Source organism: Nicotiana sylvestris, chromosome 2, assembly GCF_000393655.2.
Source record: "Nicotiana sylvestris chromosome 2, ASM39365v2, whole genome shotgun sequence".
NCBI lineage: Eukaryota > Viridiplantae > Streptophyta > Magnoliopsida > Solanales > Solanaceae > Nicotiana > Nicotiana sylvestris.
The window spans coordinates 51999259-52017833 of record NC_091058.1 but is presented as its reverse complement, the minus strand read 5'-3'; the positions used below and the strand labels follow the sequence as shown (position 1 = coordinate 52017833).

General features: G+C 36.5%; 1 protein-coding gene across 1 annotated transcript; it reads left to right on the top strand.

The window, feature by feature from the left end:
• Window positions 1–10104: 10104 nt before the first annotated feature.
• Window positions 10105–13424, top strand: LOC104234655 (small ribosomal subunit protein uS11y). Its single transcript, XM_009788256.2, has 6 exons — window positions 10105–10286; window positions 11004–11123; window positions 11210–11255; window positions 12629–12714; window positions 12829–12958; window positions 13121–13424. Exons 1-6 carry the CDS (start codon window positions 10284–10286, stop codon window positions 13186–13188), a joined length of 453 nt encoding a protein of 150 aa, XP_009786558.1. The 5' UTR covers window positions 10105–10283; the 3' UTR covers window positions 13189–13424.
• Window positions 13425–18575: the final 5151 nt, after the last annotated feature.

Sequence of the window (18575 nt, the reverse complement as noted above, 5' to 3'; positions counted from 1 at the left end):
GTAGAGATTGCCATTGGAAATGTGACTTCCCAATCATAATTCCTAATACAAATCAAAGAATCACATCCTACATGACTAGATTTTCTTTCGTGTATACATATCCTTTTACACTGAATTTTAGACCCCTCATTGATCCTATTATCATCGAGTTCTGTCGTTATTTCAATGTTTGTTTAGGACAAATTAACCCCATTGTATGGAGGGTTGTAGCTTGTTTAAGGTACTTGGCGAACTTGGCTCAATTGCCTTTTACTTTTTTTCATCTAATCCACCTCTACTCCCCTAAGCTATTCCAACATGGGATCTTTACTTTGGTGGCGAGAAGTAATAGGGTTTTAGTCAGCCCTGAGGATGACAAGGACCGTGGCTGGTATGCCAGATTTGTTGCTGCTCCTACTATAGGGTTAGTAGGCGAAGAAAATACTCCATTCCCTAAAAAGTTGAATTTTGCACGTAAGTTTTCTTAAAAACTTTCTCTTTCCTCTTTTTCCCTTTTCCCCCCTTTTTTTGAAAAGGTTTGTTCTTCTCGTGACTATTTCACTTTTTCTTTTTTCAGCAACCATGGGAACTGTTGAAGAGATTCCCAATTTCGTGGTTGGGTAGAGAAATTATTGACCATTGCTCTAATGGAGACTAGATCTTGGAAATACCTTTCGAACAGGTTTGGTTGGAAGGTTAAAATTCATGGTAAAAACTTTACTCTTTCCCTTTCTATTTTTGTTCATCTTTCATTTAGAATGTATTTGACCCGTCTTTTTATCAGGGTTTCCTATTCATGGTGTTAGTGCCAAGTCAATCGTAGCTTCCAGGGTTTCTTTGGCAAGAGCTCAAGAGATAATTTTGAGTTCTTCATCGAAAAGGAAAGTTTATGCATCCCAGGATTCTGAGGAGGAAGAGGAACGAGATGGAAGTTCCTTGGTTAGAAGGTCGCGGGCTAGAAGACGTGTCATTTCGGATGACGAAGCTACTCCTCCCCGTTTTATTCCTGTGACCGAGCCTGTTGAAGCCACCTTAGTGAGTTCCGATGACAATACTCCTATGGCAGCTCGTGACTCCGATGAACAACTTTTTCCCGTGGGTTTGATAGTGAAAATTTTGATTTGGTGTCTGATAAAGTACCTCTTGCCTCTTTCTCCATGTCTGTTCCAGTGGAATGTTCTTTACCTGTTTCTACTGTTGTTTTTTCTTCCCTACTTCAAGCTATTATGACTTCCTCTACAGTCCCCACTACTATTGTTCCTCACACTTGAGTTGGTTCTTCAAGTGGAAGTAGAGTGATGAAGCAGATTACCATTGAAGTCCCTACAGATGGTAGTCTTTTGAAAAAGTCAGGTCGGGCAGACGTATAGTTGAAACCCTTGATTGGTTCGGTTGAAAAGTCCAAACTGGAAAGTCATAGTTCTCTGACTTGGATGAATGATATCGTGTCGTCATCACTGAAGGTATTAATTTCTTTTCATGTTTTATTTCATTCTCTTTTTACTAGGATTCTTATCCCTTTTTTTAGATCAATCTCATCGGTACGGAGATGATGAAAAGGGTTTCCCATACAGAGCAGTTGATGCATGATTATCAAATTGAGGCAGACAATTGGAAAGAACAATATGAAAGTCTTCAGCTTGACATGGAAGTTTTAGAAGAAATCAAATGTACCTTAGAGCAGCAGTTGAGGGACATGGCTTCGGAGTTAGCAGTTGAAAAAGCTTCTTCCAACCAGGCAGGCAAGGATAAAACTCTCCTTGAGTCATCAGTTGCCGAACAACTCTCCAAAGCCACCAAGGAGATAAGAGGTTTGAGGGCCTTGTTGAACGAGAAAGAAGTCTATGCTGGAGAACTTGTTCAAACACTCACCCAGACCCAAGAGGATCTTCGTGTGTCTTCTGATAAGGTCAAGTTTTTGGAGAGTTCACTTGCCTCTTTACAGTCTTCTTACGATGGTGTTTTAGCTGAAAGGGAGGAGCTCAAGAGTGAAATTGACCATTGGGAAAGAGACTACGAGGCTCTTGAGGACAAAGCTGATGTCGAAGTAAGTTGGGCTATATTGAACACACGCCATGACACCCTTATAGAGGTTAGCCAAAAAGGTTTTAACTTAGGTGCTGAGTTAGCAAAGATTAAGGAAACCATTGAGAAAACTCAGCAAGGCCAAAGTTTCTCTTCTCCCATGGCTGATACTCCCGAGCACGTTGAAGATGACTCTAGTGTGGTGGGTATCCCAACTCCTTGAGATCAAATCGAGCCTTTTATTGCTGGTGATGTTGTTTTGAACCCTTCTCCTGCTCCATAGTGAAAGTTTATTGGTGAAGTTTGACTTCCTTTTATTCCTTTTTGGTGGAATATGTGGTGGTTTTACCCCTGGTCCCATTTGGGGGTTATGTTTTTTGGTGATAACAAGTCCTCAGGTCCTTTCGGGGTTTTTTGTAACAAGACAATCAATTTATAACTAAGTTCATACTTAGTTTTAACTTAATATTATTAAGTTTCGAGTTTCTGCTATACTCTTTTAGTAATTTTCCTTGTTTTTTATAAGTCCAAGGTCTTGCTTTTTAATTCGTGGGTTTTTGTATTACCCTTTTGACTTTTTGCATTTTTAGAAATGATTTATTAACTTCATGGATCTTTAAATCAAACATGAATTTATAAAAGAGGGCCCTTTTATATACGAAACTTAATGAAGAAGACGCCTCAACTTCATAATGGTGTAAACATACGAAAGGAGAAATAGGAACACACATGTTTCTTGAAATAACTTTGATAAAGTTTTCATTCGAACTTTGTCAAGTTTAGATAACATCTTACATGTATTTAACTATCTTCTATTACTCTTCCGTAAATGTTTTCTTTACAACAGATTTACAAAAAAGAAAATCCAAGGGTTTCTTTATGACCCATGGCTAAATAATGTCTTTAACCTAAACATCCGTAAGATTCTGAAATTTGTATCCACAAGTGTCTTCTTCACAGGTTTTTGGATCAGGCTTGCATTTTAGGCTCGTGACTTTGCTCTGAACTTGATATTTATTGAGTAAACTTTAGGCTTGACTTGAAATTTAATCATTTCAGCCTTCTTTGCCTTCCTTATACATACATCATATGTATATTATATAGTCCCCCAAGTGTTTGAGCTTTAAAGTATGAAATCTCGAGCACTTGATTATTTATTCCATGTGGTCCTTTTCCTGAAAATGAAAAACATACGGGACTCGGAGGTACGATTCTAGATGAAGACTGCTTAACCCATTTAAATTTCCATCAGAATAGTTGTAACCCTAGACCGGGAATTATGTTCTTTCCACGTGTCTTTTAGGTCATAATTCATCATTTAGTACGGGCTAGCTTTCTGCCTATCATCGAAAATCATTAGTAAAATTTTAATAATTCAAAATAAAAATCGTTAGTGAGGATACCTACCCGTTGGTATTTTCTTCCCTTAGAAGTAGTATCTCTTCAGGTGAACAACATTCCAATTTGAAGGTAGAATCTTGCCATCCAACGTTTCAAGCTCGTATGCTCCTTTTCCTGCGATACCATGAACCTTATAAGGCCCTTCCCAAGTTGGACTTAGCTTTCCTGCATTGGTTGCCCTCTTGGATTGGAAAACTTTCTTGAGTACGTAATCCCCAATCTTGAAGTATCTGAGACGAGCTTTCCTATTGTAATACCGCTCAATAACTTGTTTTTGTGTTGCCATCTTTATTAGTGCATTTTCCCTTCTTTCTTCAAGCAAATCCAGGTTTACCCGCATCTTTTATTCGTTCGATTCTTTGGTGGCTTGAATATATCTCGTACTTGGTTCCCCTATCTCGACTGGAATTAAGGCTTCAGCTCCATAAACAAGTGAAAATAGTATTTCTCCCGTAATTGTTTTTGCTATTATTCGATAAGCCCATAAGATTCCAGGTAGTACCTCTGGCCAATTGCCTTTAGATTCTTCCAGTCTTTTATTCAAGTTATTGATAATGACTTTATTTGTTGATTCAACTTGTCAGTTACCCACCGGATGGTAAGGAGTTGAAATAATCCTTTTAATTCGCCAACTTTGGAAAATTCTATGATTTGTGCACCTATAAATTGCGGGCCGTTATCACATACGATTTCCTTTGGTACCCCAAATCGGCATATGATATTCCGACATATGAAGTCTCTGACCTCTTTTTCTCATACCTGTTTGAAAGCTCCCGCTTCTACCCATTTAGTAAAATAGTGAGTGAGCACTAATAAAAATCTTACCTTGCCTTTGGCTTGTGGTAGTGGATCTACGATATCCATTCTCCACTTCATAAAAGGCCATGGTGCAACGACTAGATGTAATAATTCAGCTGGTCGATGCATTTGTTACCATATCTTTGGCACTTGTCACATTTTACCATAAAATTTTCCGCGTCTTCTTCCATTTTTGGCCAATAATAGCCGGCTCTAATCATAGTTTTTACCAAAATCTTCCTCCAGCATAATTTCCACAATGTCCCTTGTGTATTTCTCTCATCACGTACTCTGTTTGAGAAGGCCCGAGGCATCTTGTTAGAGGACCACCGAACATTTTTCGATAAAGATTGCCTTGCTTTAAACAGTAGCGAGCAACTTTTTTGCGAAGTGCTTGAGCTTTTTTCTTATCCTCAGGTAAAATTCCATGCTGCAAAAAATTGACAATCTCGTTCCTCCAATCCCAAGTTAGATTATTGTAATTCACCTCGTTTTTGTCTTGATCGAGTACTGAATGAAACAAATGAATCACATAAGCATTCTCTTCATTTGTCACTTCTGCAGCAGATTCAAGATTAGCTAGGGCATCTGCCTCGGCATTTTCTTCCCTTGGTATTTGCATGACTTTCCAAGTGTGAAATTACCTGACCAAATCTAGTGCCTTTTCCAGGTATTGCTGCATCCTCGCCTTTTTGGCTGTATAAGTCCCCTGCATCTGGTTAACAACAAGTTGCGAGTCACTTTTGATTATTACCTGCTATATTCCGAGCTCTCGTGCCAACTCTAAACCTGCAATTACAGCTTTATATTCTGCCTCATTATTAGTGATTGGATGACACTTTATTACTTGTCTTATGGTTTCACCCGTATGTGGTACCAGGACAATGCCGAGACCTGCTCCTTTTACATTTGATGATCCGTTAGTAAATAAGGTCCATGTACCTGGATTAGATCCGTTAAATACCTGGAGTTCTTTTTCTGCTTCTAACTGTATACCTTGGCTAAAATCTGCCATAAAATATGCTAGAACTTGTGATTTTATTGCAGTTCTAGGTTGATATGTAATGTTATATTCACTTAGTTCTATAGTCCACTTGACTAATCTACTAGATAACTCTTGTTTATGTAATATATTACGTAAGAAGTAGGCGATTACCACAGAAATAGGATGACATTGGAAATAAGGTCTTAATTTCCTAAATACCATAATCAAAGCTAATGCAAGTTTCTCTAAATGAGGATATCGAGTCTCAACATCTAGCAAAGATTTGCTAACATAATAGATTGGTGATTGTTTACCTTGATCTTCCCGAACTAATACGACACTTACCGCTACTTCTGAAACTGAAAGGTAGATAAGCAATTTCTCCTCTTCTTTTGGTTTTGCTAGCAGTGGTGGATTTGACAGGTACGCCTTTAAATTCTTAAGATTTGTTGATATTCTTTAGACCATTCAAATTGGTTCTGCTTTTTTTTTAAAGCTGAAAAGAATTTGAAGCATTTTACTGATGACTTGGAAATAAAACTACCTAAGGCTGCTATTCTTCGTATGAGCCTTTGAACTTCTTTTTTTCTCGTGAGTATGTCTGGAATCTCTTCGATAGCATTAATATGCGCAGGATTTACTTCAATGCCACGGTTAGAAACAAGAAATCCTAAGAACTTACCTGATGAGATGCCAACTGCACATTTCTCAGGATTCAACTTCATGTTGAATTTGCGAAGAATCTGAAATGTATCAGTCAAGTGTTGAATATGGTCCCCTGTTTGTTGTGATTTGACCAACATATCATTTATATACACTTCCATGGTTTTGCCTAAATGTTCTTGGAATATTTTGGTCACTAGCCTTTGGTATGTGGCCCCATCATTCTTCAAACCAAATGGCATGACTTTGTAACAGTAAGTCCCCCTGTCCGTGATGAAAGAAGTTTTTCTTCATCTAGAGGATCCATTTTAATCTCATTATATCCTGAATAGGCATCTAAAAAACTTAACAATTCATGCCCTATAGTAGCATCAATTAGTTGATCTATATGCGGTAATGGAAACGAATCTTTAGGGCAAGCTTTATTCAAATCAGTATAATCTACACAAACTCGCCACTTACCATTCTTTTTAGGTACTACCACGGTATTAGCTAACCAATCTGGATACTTTACCTTGCGGATATACCCAATTTTTAAAAGTTTCTGCACCTCATCTTGAATCACCAGCCTTGCTTCCTTTTCTTTTGTTTGACAAGTGGATACAATGGATCTTTACTTAATTTGTGGGTCATTACCTCCAGTGGTATATCTGTCATGTCTGAATGGGACCAAGTAAAACAATCTGCGTTAGCTTCTAAAAATTCAATCAACTTACGTTTTATTTTCGGGCTGAGGTTGGTTCCAATGTAAACTTTTTTGTTTGGACAATGTACAAACATCACCACAGCTTCCAGTTCCTCGATCATTGTCTTGATATTTTCATTTTCTTCTGGTTCTTGAATAGTATCGGGCCTGGAATCTACACATGTTTGCCCATCTTCAGTTGAGGTTCGTGTTGATGCGTCCTCAACTATATTCTATGATTGCTATTTTTCATTACTTTTTGCGTTTGAATCTGCCAGAGAATTAATACTTCGTGAAGCTTGTTGGTTACCACAGATTTTTCGTATCCTCCATTGTGATGGAAATTTGATAACTTGATGTAGAGTAGATGGTACAATGTCCATTTCGTGAATCTATGGTCTACCGAGAATCATATTGTAAGCCATATCCATTTCTATGACCTGAAATTTTGTATCTTTGACGACTCCTTCTGTGAATATGGTGAGTATTATCTTCCCTTTTGTTACGATGCTCGAGTTATCAAAACCAGATAAGGTGTTTGCCTTGGGTATCGGCTTATCATCAGCTTGCATCTCGTTTACCGCTCTTAACATAATGATATTCACGGAACTACCTGGATCAATCAAAACTCATTTTACATTAATGTCATGTACAAGTAAAGAGATTACCAGTACATCATTATGCGGGGTTAGCACGCCATCTGCATCTACATCATCAAATGTAATACTTTCTTCTTCCAAAACCTGTCGAATTCGCTTCCCGTGTGTGACTGTAATTTTTGAAACTTTCTTTGCTGACGTATATATTACGTCATTAATCTCTTCTCCTCCGCTTATGACATTAACCGTCCTTTTTGGTGAAAGGGGTTTAGGGGGCTCCTGGCTATTCTTCATATACGCTTGCTTACCCCTTTCACCAAACAATTCGGTTAGATACCCTTGCTTTAATAAATGTTCAACTTCGCCTTGCAACAATCTACAATCCACCATTTTATGACCGTGATCATTGTGAAACTCGTACCAAAAATCAGGATTTCACCTATTTGAGTTTGATCTCATTTCCTTTGGCCAGCGTACCTTGTCTCCCATGTTCCTTAAAACAGCCACCAATTTGGATGTGCTAACATTAAAACTGTAACCGCCAATCTTTGCCTTCGAGCTTCTGTCATCATCTTGCACGTCTCGCGTGTTTCATTCTTTTCCGAACCTTGATGATGAACCTAACTCCCTATCTTGTGATCTATGATCGTACCTCGGGTTTTCTTGTTTTGAACGAGAGTCTCTTCCAGATGGTCCCATGTAAGGCTCAAACCTATTTTTACCTGACCTTTTTTCAATTTCAGCTCATCTTGTACTTACCCTTTCCTCTTTTCGAGACTGAGTGATGGTATTCTCTTCTATCCGCAGCTTCGTGTTGTATCTGTTGTAAATATCATTCCAAGTTGTTGCTGGAAATTCTCGTAGACTTTCCTTAAATATTCTCGTGACCTCTGAACTTTTCTCATTTAGATTACTAGCAAACGCCATAGCTGCCCAGTTATTAGGTACACGTGGCAACATCATCCTCTCACGCTAGAATCTGTCTACGAATTCCCTTAGCAGCTCTGTATCTTCTTGTTTATTTTGAAAATGTCCTCCATTCTCTTTTCAACTTTTTGAGCTCCCCAGTGAGCTTGGATAAATGAATCTGCAAGCTCAGTAAAAGAATCTATAGAATTTTCGGGTAAAAGAGAGTACCATGTTAATGCTCCCTTAGTGAGTGTTTCGCCGAATTTTTTGACCAATACCGATTCAATTTCTTGCTTGATCAAGTCATGTTAATCGATGGCTTGATCATTTGCAAGTCTATCATTTTCATTCGATTAAGATATGTTAGGAAACCCCTCTCGTGATTGTCGTTAAGAATGTTGTGGCGAAGGAGGGGGAGTTCTGTCACCTTGTTGGTTCAGCTGTTGTGAATCTCCTTGGAGTGATAAATTTTGTTGGTTATTGTCGTTGACATTCAACATGATTATTTTTGATAAAGAATCGATTTGGAAAGCAGAAGATTATCAGATTTCCCGCAATGGAACCAATTTGTTTAACCAGAAAATAGGAATTCGGTCAATGCTTACTTTTATAAGAACTCGGGTTACTGATAATCAAATATAAAACAAATAAGAGAAATTGACTTAAATGATAGCAGAATAAGTAAAAGAAAGCAAAGTAAATTAGTGTATCCCAATGATATATTGTATCTTTACAAATGTTATTTCTCTCCTTTTATAGCTATTTCTAAGTAATACGTTTCTTTCCTCTCATAACAGAGCCATTATGAGCATTTAATGGTATTAATGTAACGTTATAATTGACAATCATAACTGTTTCGTGAAGATTCTATAACGTTTTTCATCATTGATGCTCATTAATCACGGATAATACGTATCTATACTTTTTTGCTATCTAGATTCACTGCTCCGATGCCTCTTCAAATTATCAAGAGGTCCGAATAACCGTTCCTTCTTGTTTTTTTGAATTTTTACCCGTGCCTGTTAAGGTTCGTGCCTCTTCAACTATTCTCTGTCAGCTGTCATTCTGTTATTGATCCATGTGTCTTGACATGTGAGCACTTAATTAATTTCAGATGTTAACTTGACTTTTCCTAATACAAGCATAACGACTAATCAGTTCATTGTACAGTTAACCCTTTTAAAACTTTATAACCTTTCAAAGATAAATGCTTATGTTCTATAAATAAAAATGTCTTTGTTTAGTCAATAGTAGGATATGTTATATTATACCAGGAGCATTATTTATTCTTTCTAAAAGTCGAACAAACGTTTCCAGATTAAGTGCTTCTACATATTTTCTTATTTTTGGCGATCATATATTTACGTGGAGAAAAGTTTAACATCGTTTAGATGATCGAGACTTAACATATAAAGCATATGACTAGTGTTTTTTGCACTATGATAGTCAAAAGCTAAATAGTGGACAATTCAAATACACAAAAAATTATAACAGGAATAAGAGAATTCAAAATTTGATTTATGGTTAGCAAAGTATATTAAGGATAACTTGTGTATTTATCTTCGTATCATCTTTATATAATTATAATAAATAAATATCTTTACAGAAAAATAAAAATAAATGACCAAGTACATGATACGTATGGTTACCGTATTTGAATGTATGAAGATAATTTTTGTGAAAGAAGTCTCTGCCCATGGCTGTTAATAATCGAAGAAAATAGAGCTAAAGAGAGTTTTTTTTACAAAATTTAATTTTGATGGACATATTTATCTGATAATATTTACCCGATAAAGTAGTAGAAGTAAGATCACTATCATAAAAACATAAGGGATTTTTTTCACTTTTAGCCCGCGCCAGAAATTATTTATATTTGATAGCTCAAAAAATATATAAAAAATGTATCATTTCTGTATATATATATATATATATATATATATATATATATATATTTGATTATTATTTTGAGAGTAGGTATACGTCATTTTCTCAAAAAGAAAATTTTAGAAATTATGCAATTTGGATGAAGAAAAAAATAAAGAGATTTATGGTGCAATTCTACAATATCCGAAACTTATGGGTTCTTTTAGAAAATATTAGTTCTAAGTTTCATAGATGAAACCCTAAAGCCGTCCTGCTGCATATAAAGCTGCAGCTGAACTAAATCGTCTCCTCTGAAGTCTGAATTCAACCTGCCTCTGTATTCAACACCAGTAGAAGTCTCATCAGCAACAACACCATGGTAATCAAATCTCTCGAAATAACTACTTTCTCTTGTATTGTTGCATAATTTGAATGTAATTTGCTGCTTTATCTTTTGGGATAGCGTCAGTACAATCCATGGGTAATTTGGGTTTACTTAGATTAGTAATTGTTTTGGATGTTTAATCACAAGTTTGTGCCTTTCCTCATGAAAATCTGGGTAATTTTGATCTTGCTTAAAGACATGGTCCCCATTTTAATCTGTTGCTTAAAAAAACACGAGCAGAAAGCATTACTTTACAATGTTTACATATTAAGCTTTTAAAGAAGAAAAAAAGAAAGATATCAGGCTTTAATTGTTTCGAAAAGTGATGCAAATCGGGTACATCACATTTTGGGCGTATATAATGGTTGAATAAAGTTTTGCTTAATGAAGACAAAATTTTGAAACGTATGACTAGTTGGTTAGATTTATTTGGACAGGCCTTAGATTGATTTGAAGTGATGTAAAATCAGATATAGCTCTTAATTTCTTATTTTAGACAAGTGATGCATAAAGTTTAGCTCTATAAATAAACTGCGCTGAACCTTGAAACTATTTGGTTTAATTTTGTTTGAATATTTGTTGTTTGCTCGGTTGGCGTTCATGAAATAATGATGCCTTGATGTGGAGTTTTAGAATGTGAAGGAAAGAATGGTCGCTGTGAAGTTTTCTAATGTTAATGATTTGTTGTAATGTTGATGACTTCGCCTTCAGTCGAAGAGGAGGACTAGGGAGCCAAAGGAAGAGACTGTCACCCTTGGACCTGCTACGAGAGAGGGAGAGCTTGTTTTTGGTGTTGCCCACATTTTTGCATCATTCAATGACACTTTCATTGTATGTGGTAACCATTGAATTCAGTGCTCTCTATTATCTGATTATGTTGTTTCAAATAGTTACAGACTTTTATTGTTGGACTGCAGCATGTGACTGATTTGTCTGGAAGGGAAACAATGGTTCGTATTACTGGTAAGGACTATACCTTTTCACTCAATAGGCTTATTTAAATCTGAATATCTTGGTACTTTGCTTGGGGTGTTGTTGAGGAACAGATAAATTAAGAGCTCAAATGTAACATAATCTGGCTTTTATTTGCTTCGTTTTCATTAAAAACTAAGATACTCAATTGTAAGCTCTGTTTCGACAACAGAAAATAACAAGTGGAATAACATCTTTGCCATGCATTTTCTTATATTAATTGATGTATACCTTGATTCTAACTTTGACAAGAAATACACAAAATCAACATTTGGTTTCAATGGGAGTAGGTTGTGTTGGTTTCACTTATAATTCCTGTCACATTTTAGATGTCGTTTGAAAATTATTTTAATGTCATAATTCGTGCATATTGTTATTACTATGTTTTCTAGTTGACATTTGTGGTTTATTCTGAGTCTGGCGAAAATTCTTAGCTGCTACTGCTTATCTCAAGCATTATGGCCCATGGTACTTCTGTTATTTTTGTTTTGTTTGGAAATTGAATGAATATGTTACCTTCACATTATATTTATGGTTATGTTGAACTTCACAATATCTTTTGAGTTTTGTCGTTCCTAGTTATTATTGTCCTTTTTTTTCCTTTCTTCTCTATCCTTTCACAAGTAGCCCATAATCTTTGAAGGATTAGCTACTGATGAAGTTCCGCTACTTAGAATCCTGGTTCTTCCTTTGCCAGCTATACACTTCCTCAAGTTCTTCAGTATAGCTATTCCTATTCCCATGCACTTCCTCGAGTTCCTCAGTATAGCTATTACTAGTCCATACTTGGCTTCTAAACTCCCATATTCTGCATTACCTGTATTAGTCTTTCTAAAATACTGTTTTAATCCATATTTACCATTACTTTGGTGCTCATTTTTTTAAGCTTAGCTTTTAATATCCTTCCCTTCCTTTTCGCTTACCCAGTGTAAGACCTTTGAGCTTTTGTCTAGTGAAGTTTCAGTAGTTCTGAATTGTGAGCTTGTTATTATTGTGACCATTTAAGCACTTCAAACTCTACATCCTAGCATGTCTGCTCAATAATCTTAGCTTAAATTTCTATGTAACCAACTTTTTGCGTTTGTTTTCTCTTTTACATCGCAACCATATGCTTTACACTTCCTCTTAGACGGTAAGAACCGTTGCTTTTTCAATGTCATTCTGGTGCAACAAGCTTTGTTAACATGTCAGCATTGGTGTTTTCTTATCATTCTCTTAACTTGAATGGTTTGAAGGATCGGTAGATTTTCCATTGATGTTTTAGGGCTTCCAAAGCTTATCTACTTTTTCTGCTTTTTACGATTATCTTTATTATTTATAGGAACAAGTTGTAATGAATCTCTGCTGTCACCTGTTTCTAATAGGTGGTATGAAGGTCAAAGCCGATAGGGATGAATCTTCCCCATATGCTGCTATGCTTGCTGCACAAGATGTTTCTCAGCGATGCAAGGTCTTAGCTTATGTTCAGTTCTTATTTTCTTACGTCCCTTACCCGCTGCCATCAGTTGCATAATGTGTTTCCTTTTTGTCGACACTCATTTGGGTAATTTCTCCTTGACTACAGGAGCTTGGCATTAATGCACTTCACATTAAGCTTCGAGCTACAGGTGGAAACAAGACTAAAACACCTGGGCCTGGTGCTCAGTCTGCTCTCAGGGCTCTTGCTCGCTCAGGAATGAAAATTGGCCGTATAGGTATTGCTTAGCCTTCCTTCTAGCTTTTGTGTATCAAAAGTTCAGAACTATATGCAGTCGCTTATGTTACTAAAACCTTCATATAGGGCACACGTAATGGTTTGTATTTTTTACGGGACACGTTTAATGTGGATGATCATAATTGACTTTATTATATTGCAGAGGATGTGACTCCAATTCCTACTGATAGCACCCGTAGAAAGGGTGGTAGGAGAGGAAGAAGGCTGTAAGCTTGCTGCTCTTGTCAGGAAGCAAATTCGGATTCTTGTTGAGAATGTTGGAGGTGTTAGTTTTGATATGAACTTAAATCTTGCTCGTCTACTATGTATGTAGTTCTATTAATGTTGGCCTTGCCTATAGATTTTGCTTCCTTTTTCGTGGTTAAATTTGTGAGACATTTATGAGGACTATGAATTGTGGCCTACAATCTATTAGCTGGTTGAGAATCTATATTTCATGTGTTGCCGCGAATCGGCTGAAAGAGTTTCAATAGGCCAGGAAACCATTTCCGCTAAAGAGTTCTCTATTGCAATGTTTTTTGGCGGGTCGCTTTCTTTTGAAAAGAGAGGTTTCGCCCTTTCCGGCTCTTCTCCTCCATGCTTCAGTTGCCGAGTATGATTTGGTATAGTTTCAAAGTTTTAAGCTGGAGCCTCACGTCACGGAACGAATGTTTTGTTTTCAAATCAGCTTCGAAGAATGGCCGGGAATCGTCTTTTTTGTCTCACAACTGTGGGTCACAGAATTTTGTGGACCTAGATGTGTAAGATATGAGTCTACAAATATGTGAGATAAAAAGAGACCTCACACAACTAGTGTCAGTTGTGCAAGACACAAAATAAAATCACTCCAAACTAAAGCAGAGGCGATATTTCTACTACTAGCATAAAAAACATTTTAAGTACCACAATACCGCACCTTATTTCCTTCCTCTCCCTTTCCATCTAATATAAAGTGCAATCTAACGAGTGATTTAGTTTCTGCCACCTACCATCCTATAAGGCGTTTCTGGATTGCTAAATATAGTATGTGGAACTCAACCTATGTCCTCACAGGATTAATATAATTTGACTTTCTTTCCAGGGATGTACTGGGAATGAGATAGTGTAGTTTTCCATACTGAATTTTCATTACCATCTATCTATCTAGCCAGTTAAAACAACAATAATCAATCCAGTGAATTTTCGCAAGTGGGGTTTTAGGGGGTGATATGTGTACGCAATCTTATCCTTATTTAGGAGGGTGATATGTACGTAATCTTACCCTTATCCTGGAAGGCAGAAAGGTTGTTTTCAGAAGACCCTCGGCTAAAGAAATGATAAAAAGAAGTAATGACAGTAACTATAAACAACGAGAAGATAAAGAGGACTGAAGCCATTAAACGATAGTAATAGCAATCTAAGAATAAAGGGATAACAATCGAACACTAATGCTCTTAAGTTGAAGAAGACAAAGGGAAATGCTTGACAACCTACTACTAACCTTCTATCCTAATCCTCGACCTCCACATTCTCCTATCAAGAGTCATGTCATTAGTAAGCTACAGCTGCTCCATATCCCACCTAATCACCTCTTCCAAGAGTTCTTTGGCTTGCCTCTACTCCTCATACCCACCAAAGTTAACCTCTCACACTTCCTAACTGGGGCTTCTATGCTTCTCCTCTGAACATGCCCGAACCATTCAACCTCGTCTCTCGCATCTTATCCTCCAAGGGGGCCACACTCACCTTATCCCGAATAACTTTGTTTCTAATCTTATCCAACATGGTATGCTCACATATCCATCTCAACATTCTCATTTCAGCCACTTTCATTTTCTGGACATGAGAGTTTTTGACCGGTCAAGACTCTACCCCATACAACATGGTCGGTCTAACCACTACTTTGTAGAACTTATCTTAAGTCTCAGTGGCACATTCTTATCACATCAGATAATAGATGATTATCTATTATCATCTATTATGTTGGAAAATAGATGATTTGATGGAGTAAATTAATTATATCCTTAAGGAATTTATGCTCCTACTTTTTGTTGGGTGTATGGATTCCTTGGGATTTACAAGGCGAAATGAATTTTAGTTGAGCAAAAATCTTGAATTCCAACAAGAATACAAATGGAGAAGTCCTTCGGGCAAAATAGATTTAGCTATTTTGAGAAGGCACTTTGATAATAGGCATCCAATTAGACTAATCTAATTTGAAATTTAAATACATTTAAAATAAAAAAACTTGATTCTACTAAGAGCACAATGAAAAAGTCATTTCTGTTAAAAACAAATTTAACGAATTTTGTAAAGGAGCTTAGAATAATCATCTTAAAATTCAAAAAAACGTTTAAAATAATCCTATTAAAAATGTATATTGTTTTTTAATAAATAGCTGAAGTTAAATATTCTACAACTTGCCTACTCTTCTATTCTCAAATCATAACCACCCGAGAAATCCCCTTATTTTTGCGCGTTCAAAATCCACTTACTTTTTTGTGTAACATTCTTATTACGTGTTACATAACAAGCATTATTAAATTATCAAGGTTCATAGGAAACCCTTCAGAATTATATTTTGACACGCCAGAAAACAGACAAAAACAGTTTAGCATCTTGCAGTGTAATTCGATGTTAAAATGCATATTTGAGCATGTTTTGATATCTTATTTTGGGTCACATTTGGTATTTGATTGGATGTATTTTTCCTTCAAATCAGCGTGAGAATACCATGAGATCTGGCCCATGAAGAGAATGAAGGGAAGAGGCCCAAACTTACCCCCCATATTTATTACACTGATTCGACCCGATCCATTTATATTATAGAACATTTTCCATTATTTTGTATAGACAGAATTTCATTCTTTACAAATAATAAAACATTTTCCATTTTTACTCTCGTTTATCTGAGCTCATAGAAGCTTCTAGGTTTCCTTCTCTAAGCTTGTGCACAATGAAGAATCTATAAGTTTTCATGGTATCAGAGCTAAGGATGACGTAGCTCACGTATTTTTCGGCGGATCGATGTTACCCCGAGCTGTTTCTAAAGTTTTCGTTTTTCGACGACGGTGTTGTGGTGATACAGTGTGATTTTCCGGTGAAACTCGAAGGCGGAAGTTTTTATCTTCAGATTGAAGGTTATTGTCTTCCAATTTCACTGGAAAATTGGTAATTTTCTTCCGATTATAACTAGGGGTGGCAAATGGGCGGGTTGAGCTGTATTTGGGCGGGTCAAGATGTGTTAGGTCAATAAATGAGTCATTGCCCAGCCCAGCCCAGCCCAATGTGTACTTGGACTAAGATGGGCTAAACAATGGGTCATAACGCAACCCGCCCAACTTGACCCATATTTTAGAATCATGCCCATCTTGCATAAAAAAAGATATTTACCTTAAAATGTGTAAGTTGAAAAAAAATTTAGGGTGGGAGTGGGGGTAGGGGTTGGGGGAGGGTTTGAGGCTGGTGGGTAATGCAGAAAAATAATATAAAAAAAAACAAAAAATTTAAAATTAAAAAAAAAGTAAAAAAATTTTTTTGAGGGGGGAGGGGGGGTTGGTGGTGCAAGAAAAAACTGAAAATTGAAAATACAAAAAGAAAAAGTAAAAAAATTCTTTTTGAGGGGAGGGAGGCAGAGTGGGTGGATGGTGCAAAAAAACAAAAGAACATAAAATTAAAAATACAAAAAAAAAAGTTAAATTGGGGCAACTAAATAAATTTCTATATAAGTTGGGTTGAGATACCTTTTGTTTTGGGTGAGTTTTATGGGTTGTATTTGGACTGCTTAATGGGTCAGAATGGACTATAAAATATAATTAGTTAACTTGGGCTCAACCCAAATTGACCCATGAACTAAAATGTTTGTAATCCAATCCGTTAATCTCTGGGTGGGTTGGGCGGGTTTGGTCTCAAATTGTCACCCCTAATTATAACTGTGTTCGTGTGATTTCTGGTTTAGTGAATTTCTGAACCCTAATTTTCTCGAAGTATTTTGCTATGGCTCCTAATGTTGATCCTTCAAATGTTACTACTACTACTCCATCTAGTATGTCTTCTAGCATAGTTTTAGTTACAAAGTATTTTAATGGGACGGGGCATGGAGGATGAAGACGAAACATGCTGATTGGTCTGTCATGTAAGAATAAGTTAGGGATTATAAATGGAACCATCGCTAAACCTAGAGCAAATTCTGTTCTATTTGAACCATGGGTTTGTTGTAACGATATGGTTACTGTTTGGATACAAAAATTAGATATAGTGTGATGTATACTGAGTCTGCACAAAAGCTATGGCAAGAGATTGAGCAGTGTTATGGCAAGGCAAATGGTACTAAGGTGTTTCAAATTAGAAAGGATCTTGCATCCATCTCCCAGGGGTCCTCTAGTGTTGCATCTTATTTTAATCGTATTAAGAAACTCTGGGATGAGTACTCTATCTCATATCCAGACCGCATTTGTGGGTGTAAGGAAGCATTTCAAAAGATAGAAGAAGAATAGAAGGTTCAACAATTTTTAATGGGGTTAAATGAGACTTACACTGGAGTTAGGAGAAATATCTTGCTCATGAAACCATTATCTAACATTGATAGTGTATATGCAATGCTGATAGAAGACGAGAGTTAGGTTGAGAATCAACCCTCCAATTCAGTTTTTGTTTCAGTTCAGAAGCCCTTCAGTTCTACTTACAATTTAGAGGCTACTACTCAGAAGACTTTCAATTCAAAGGTAAATTTTAACTCCATAAAGAAGAGCAACTCCAATTTGGTGTGTAGATACTGTAAGAAGCTAGGACATCTCATTGATAAATATTACAAACTACATAGGTATCCCTCTGGATTTGGAGCTAAATTCAAGAGGTATGCAGCTTATGCTCATCTGTCAGACTCATCCAACATGGGGCAACCTGATAATTCTGGTTCTAAAGGGTCTAAAGCAATTCCACTTGACATTGGTTGGGGGGAGAGGGATATTTTGACAAAGGAACAATATTAACTCTATTTCAACAATCCAAGTTCTCATCTACTTCTCAGGATACTACATCTGCTCCAGCCAACTTTGCAGGTTTGATAGCTAATACTACTTTTGAGAATTGTGGTTTTCATACTTGCAATCTGTCTAGAGTAAAGGATAATTTTTGGATTATAGATTTTGGTGCAACTAATTATATAACTCCTCATGCAACATTACTCACTGATATTAAACCTCTCTCCTTACCTTATCTTGTTACACTCCCTAATGGCTATAAGGTTAAAGTAACCTAAATTGGTACTCTTTCCTCTCTGCCACCATGTTTCTTCCTGATGTCTTATTTGTTCCCTTCTTTCACTACAATCTCATTTCTTTGCATCAGTTGCTGGTACACCTTAAGTGTAATGCTTTCTTTACTCATTATGCTTGTGTTCTACTGCAGAGCCCTTTTCTGAAGAAGTCACTGGTTCTTGGTAAGCTTCAGAAGGGGCTATACATTCTTCAGGCAACTGACCTTAGTAATTTTGATTCTTCCACTTCTTTTTTTGTAAATACCATAACTGCTAACATTAATGAAATGAATAAGAGCAATTTTAATCATCGTCTTCTTATGTGTGCTGTTTCTAGAAATAGTGTGGCTGCTTCTGATATTGTCTCTACTTCTTCTTGATC

What these genes read in the sequence shown, in the direction of transcription:
- LOC104234655 (XM_009788256.2), top strand. An exon ending in CATTCAATGACACTTTCATT is followed by an intron (nt 11,124 to 11,209) that starts GTATGTGGTAAC and finishes GTTGGACTGCAG; the next exon opens with CATGTGACTGATTTGTCTGG. An exon ending in AACAATGGTTCGTATTACTG is followed by an intron (nt 11,256 to 12,628) that starts GTAAGGACTATA and finishes TGTTTCTAATAG; the next exon opens with GTGGTATGAAGGTCAAAGCC.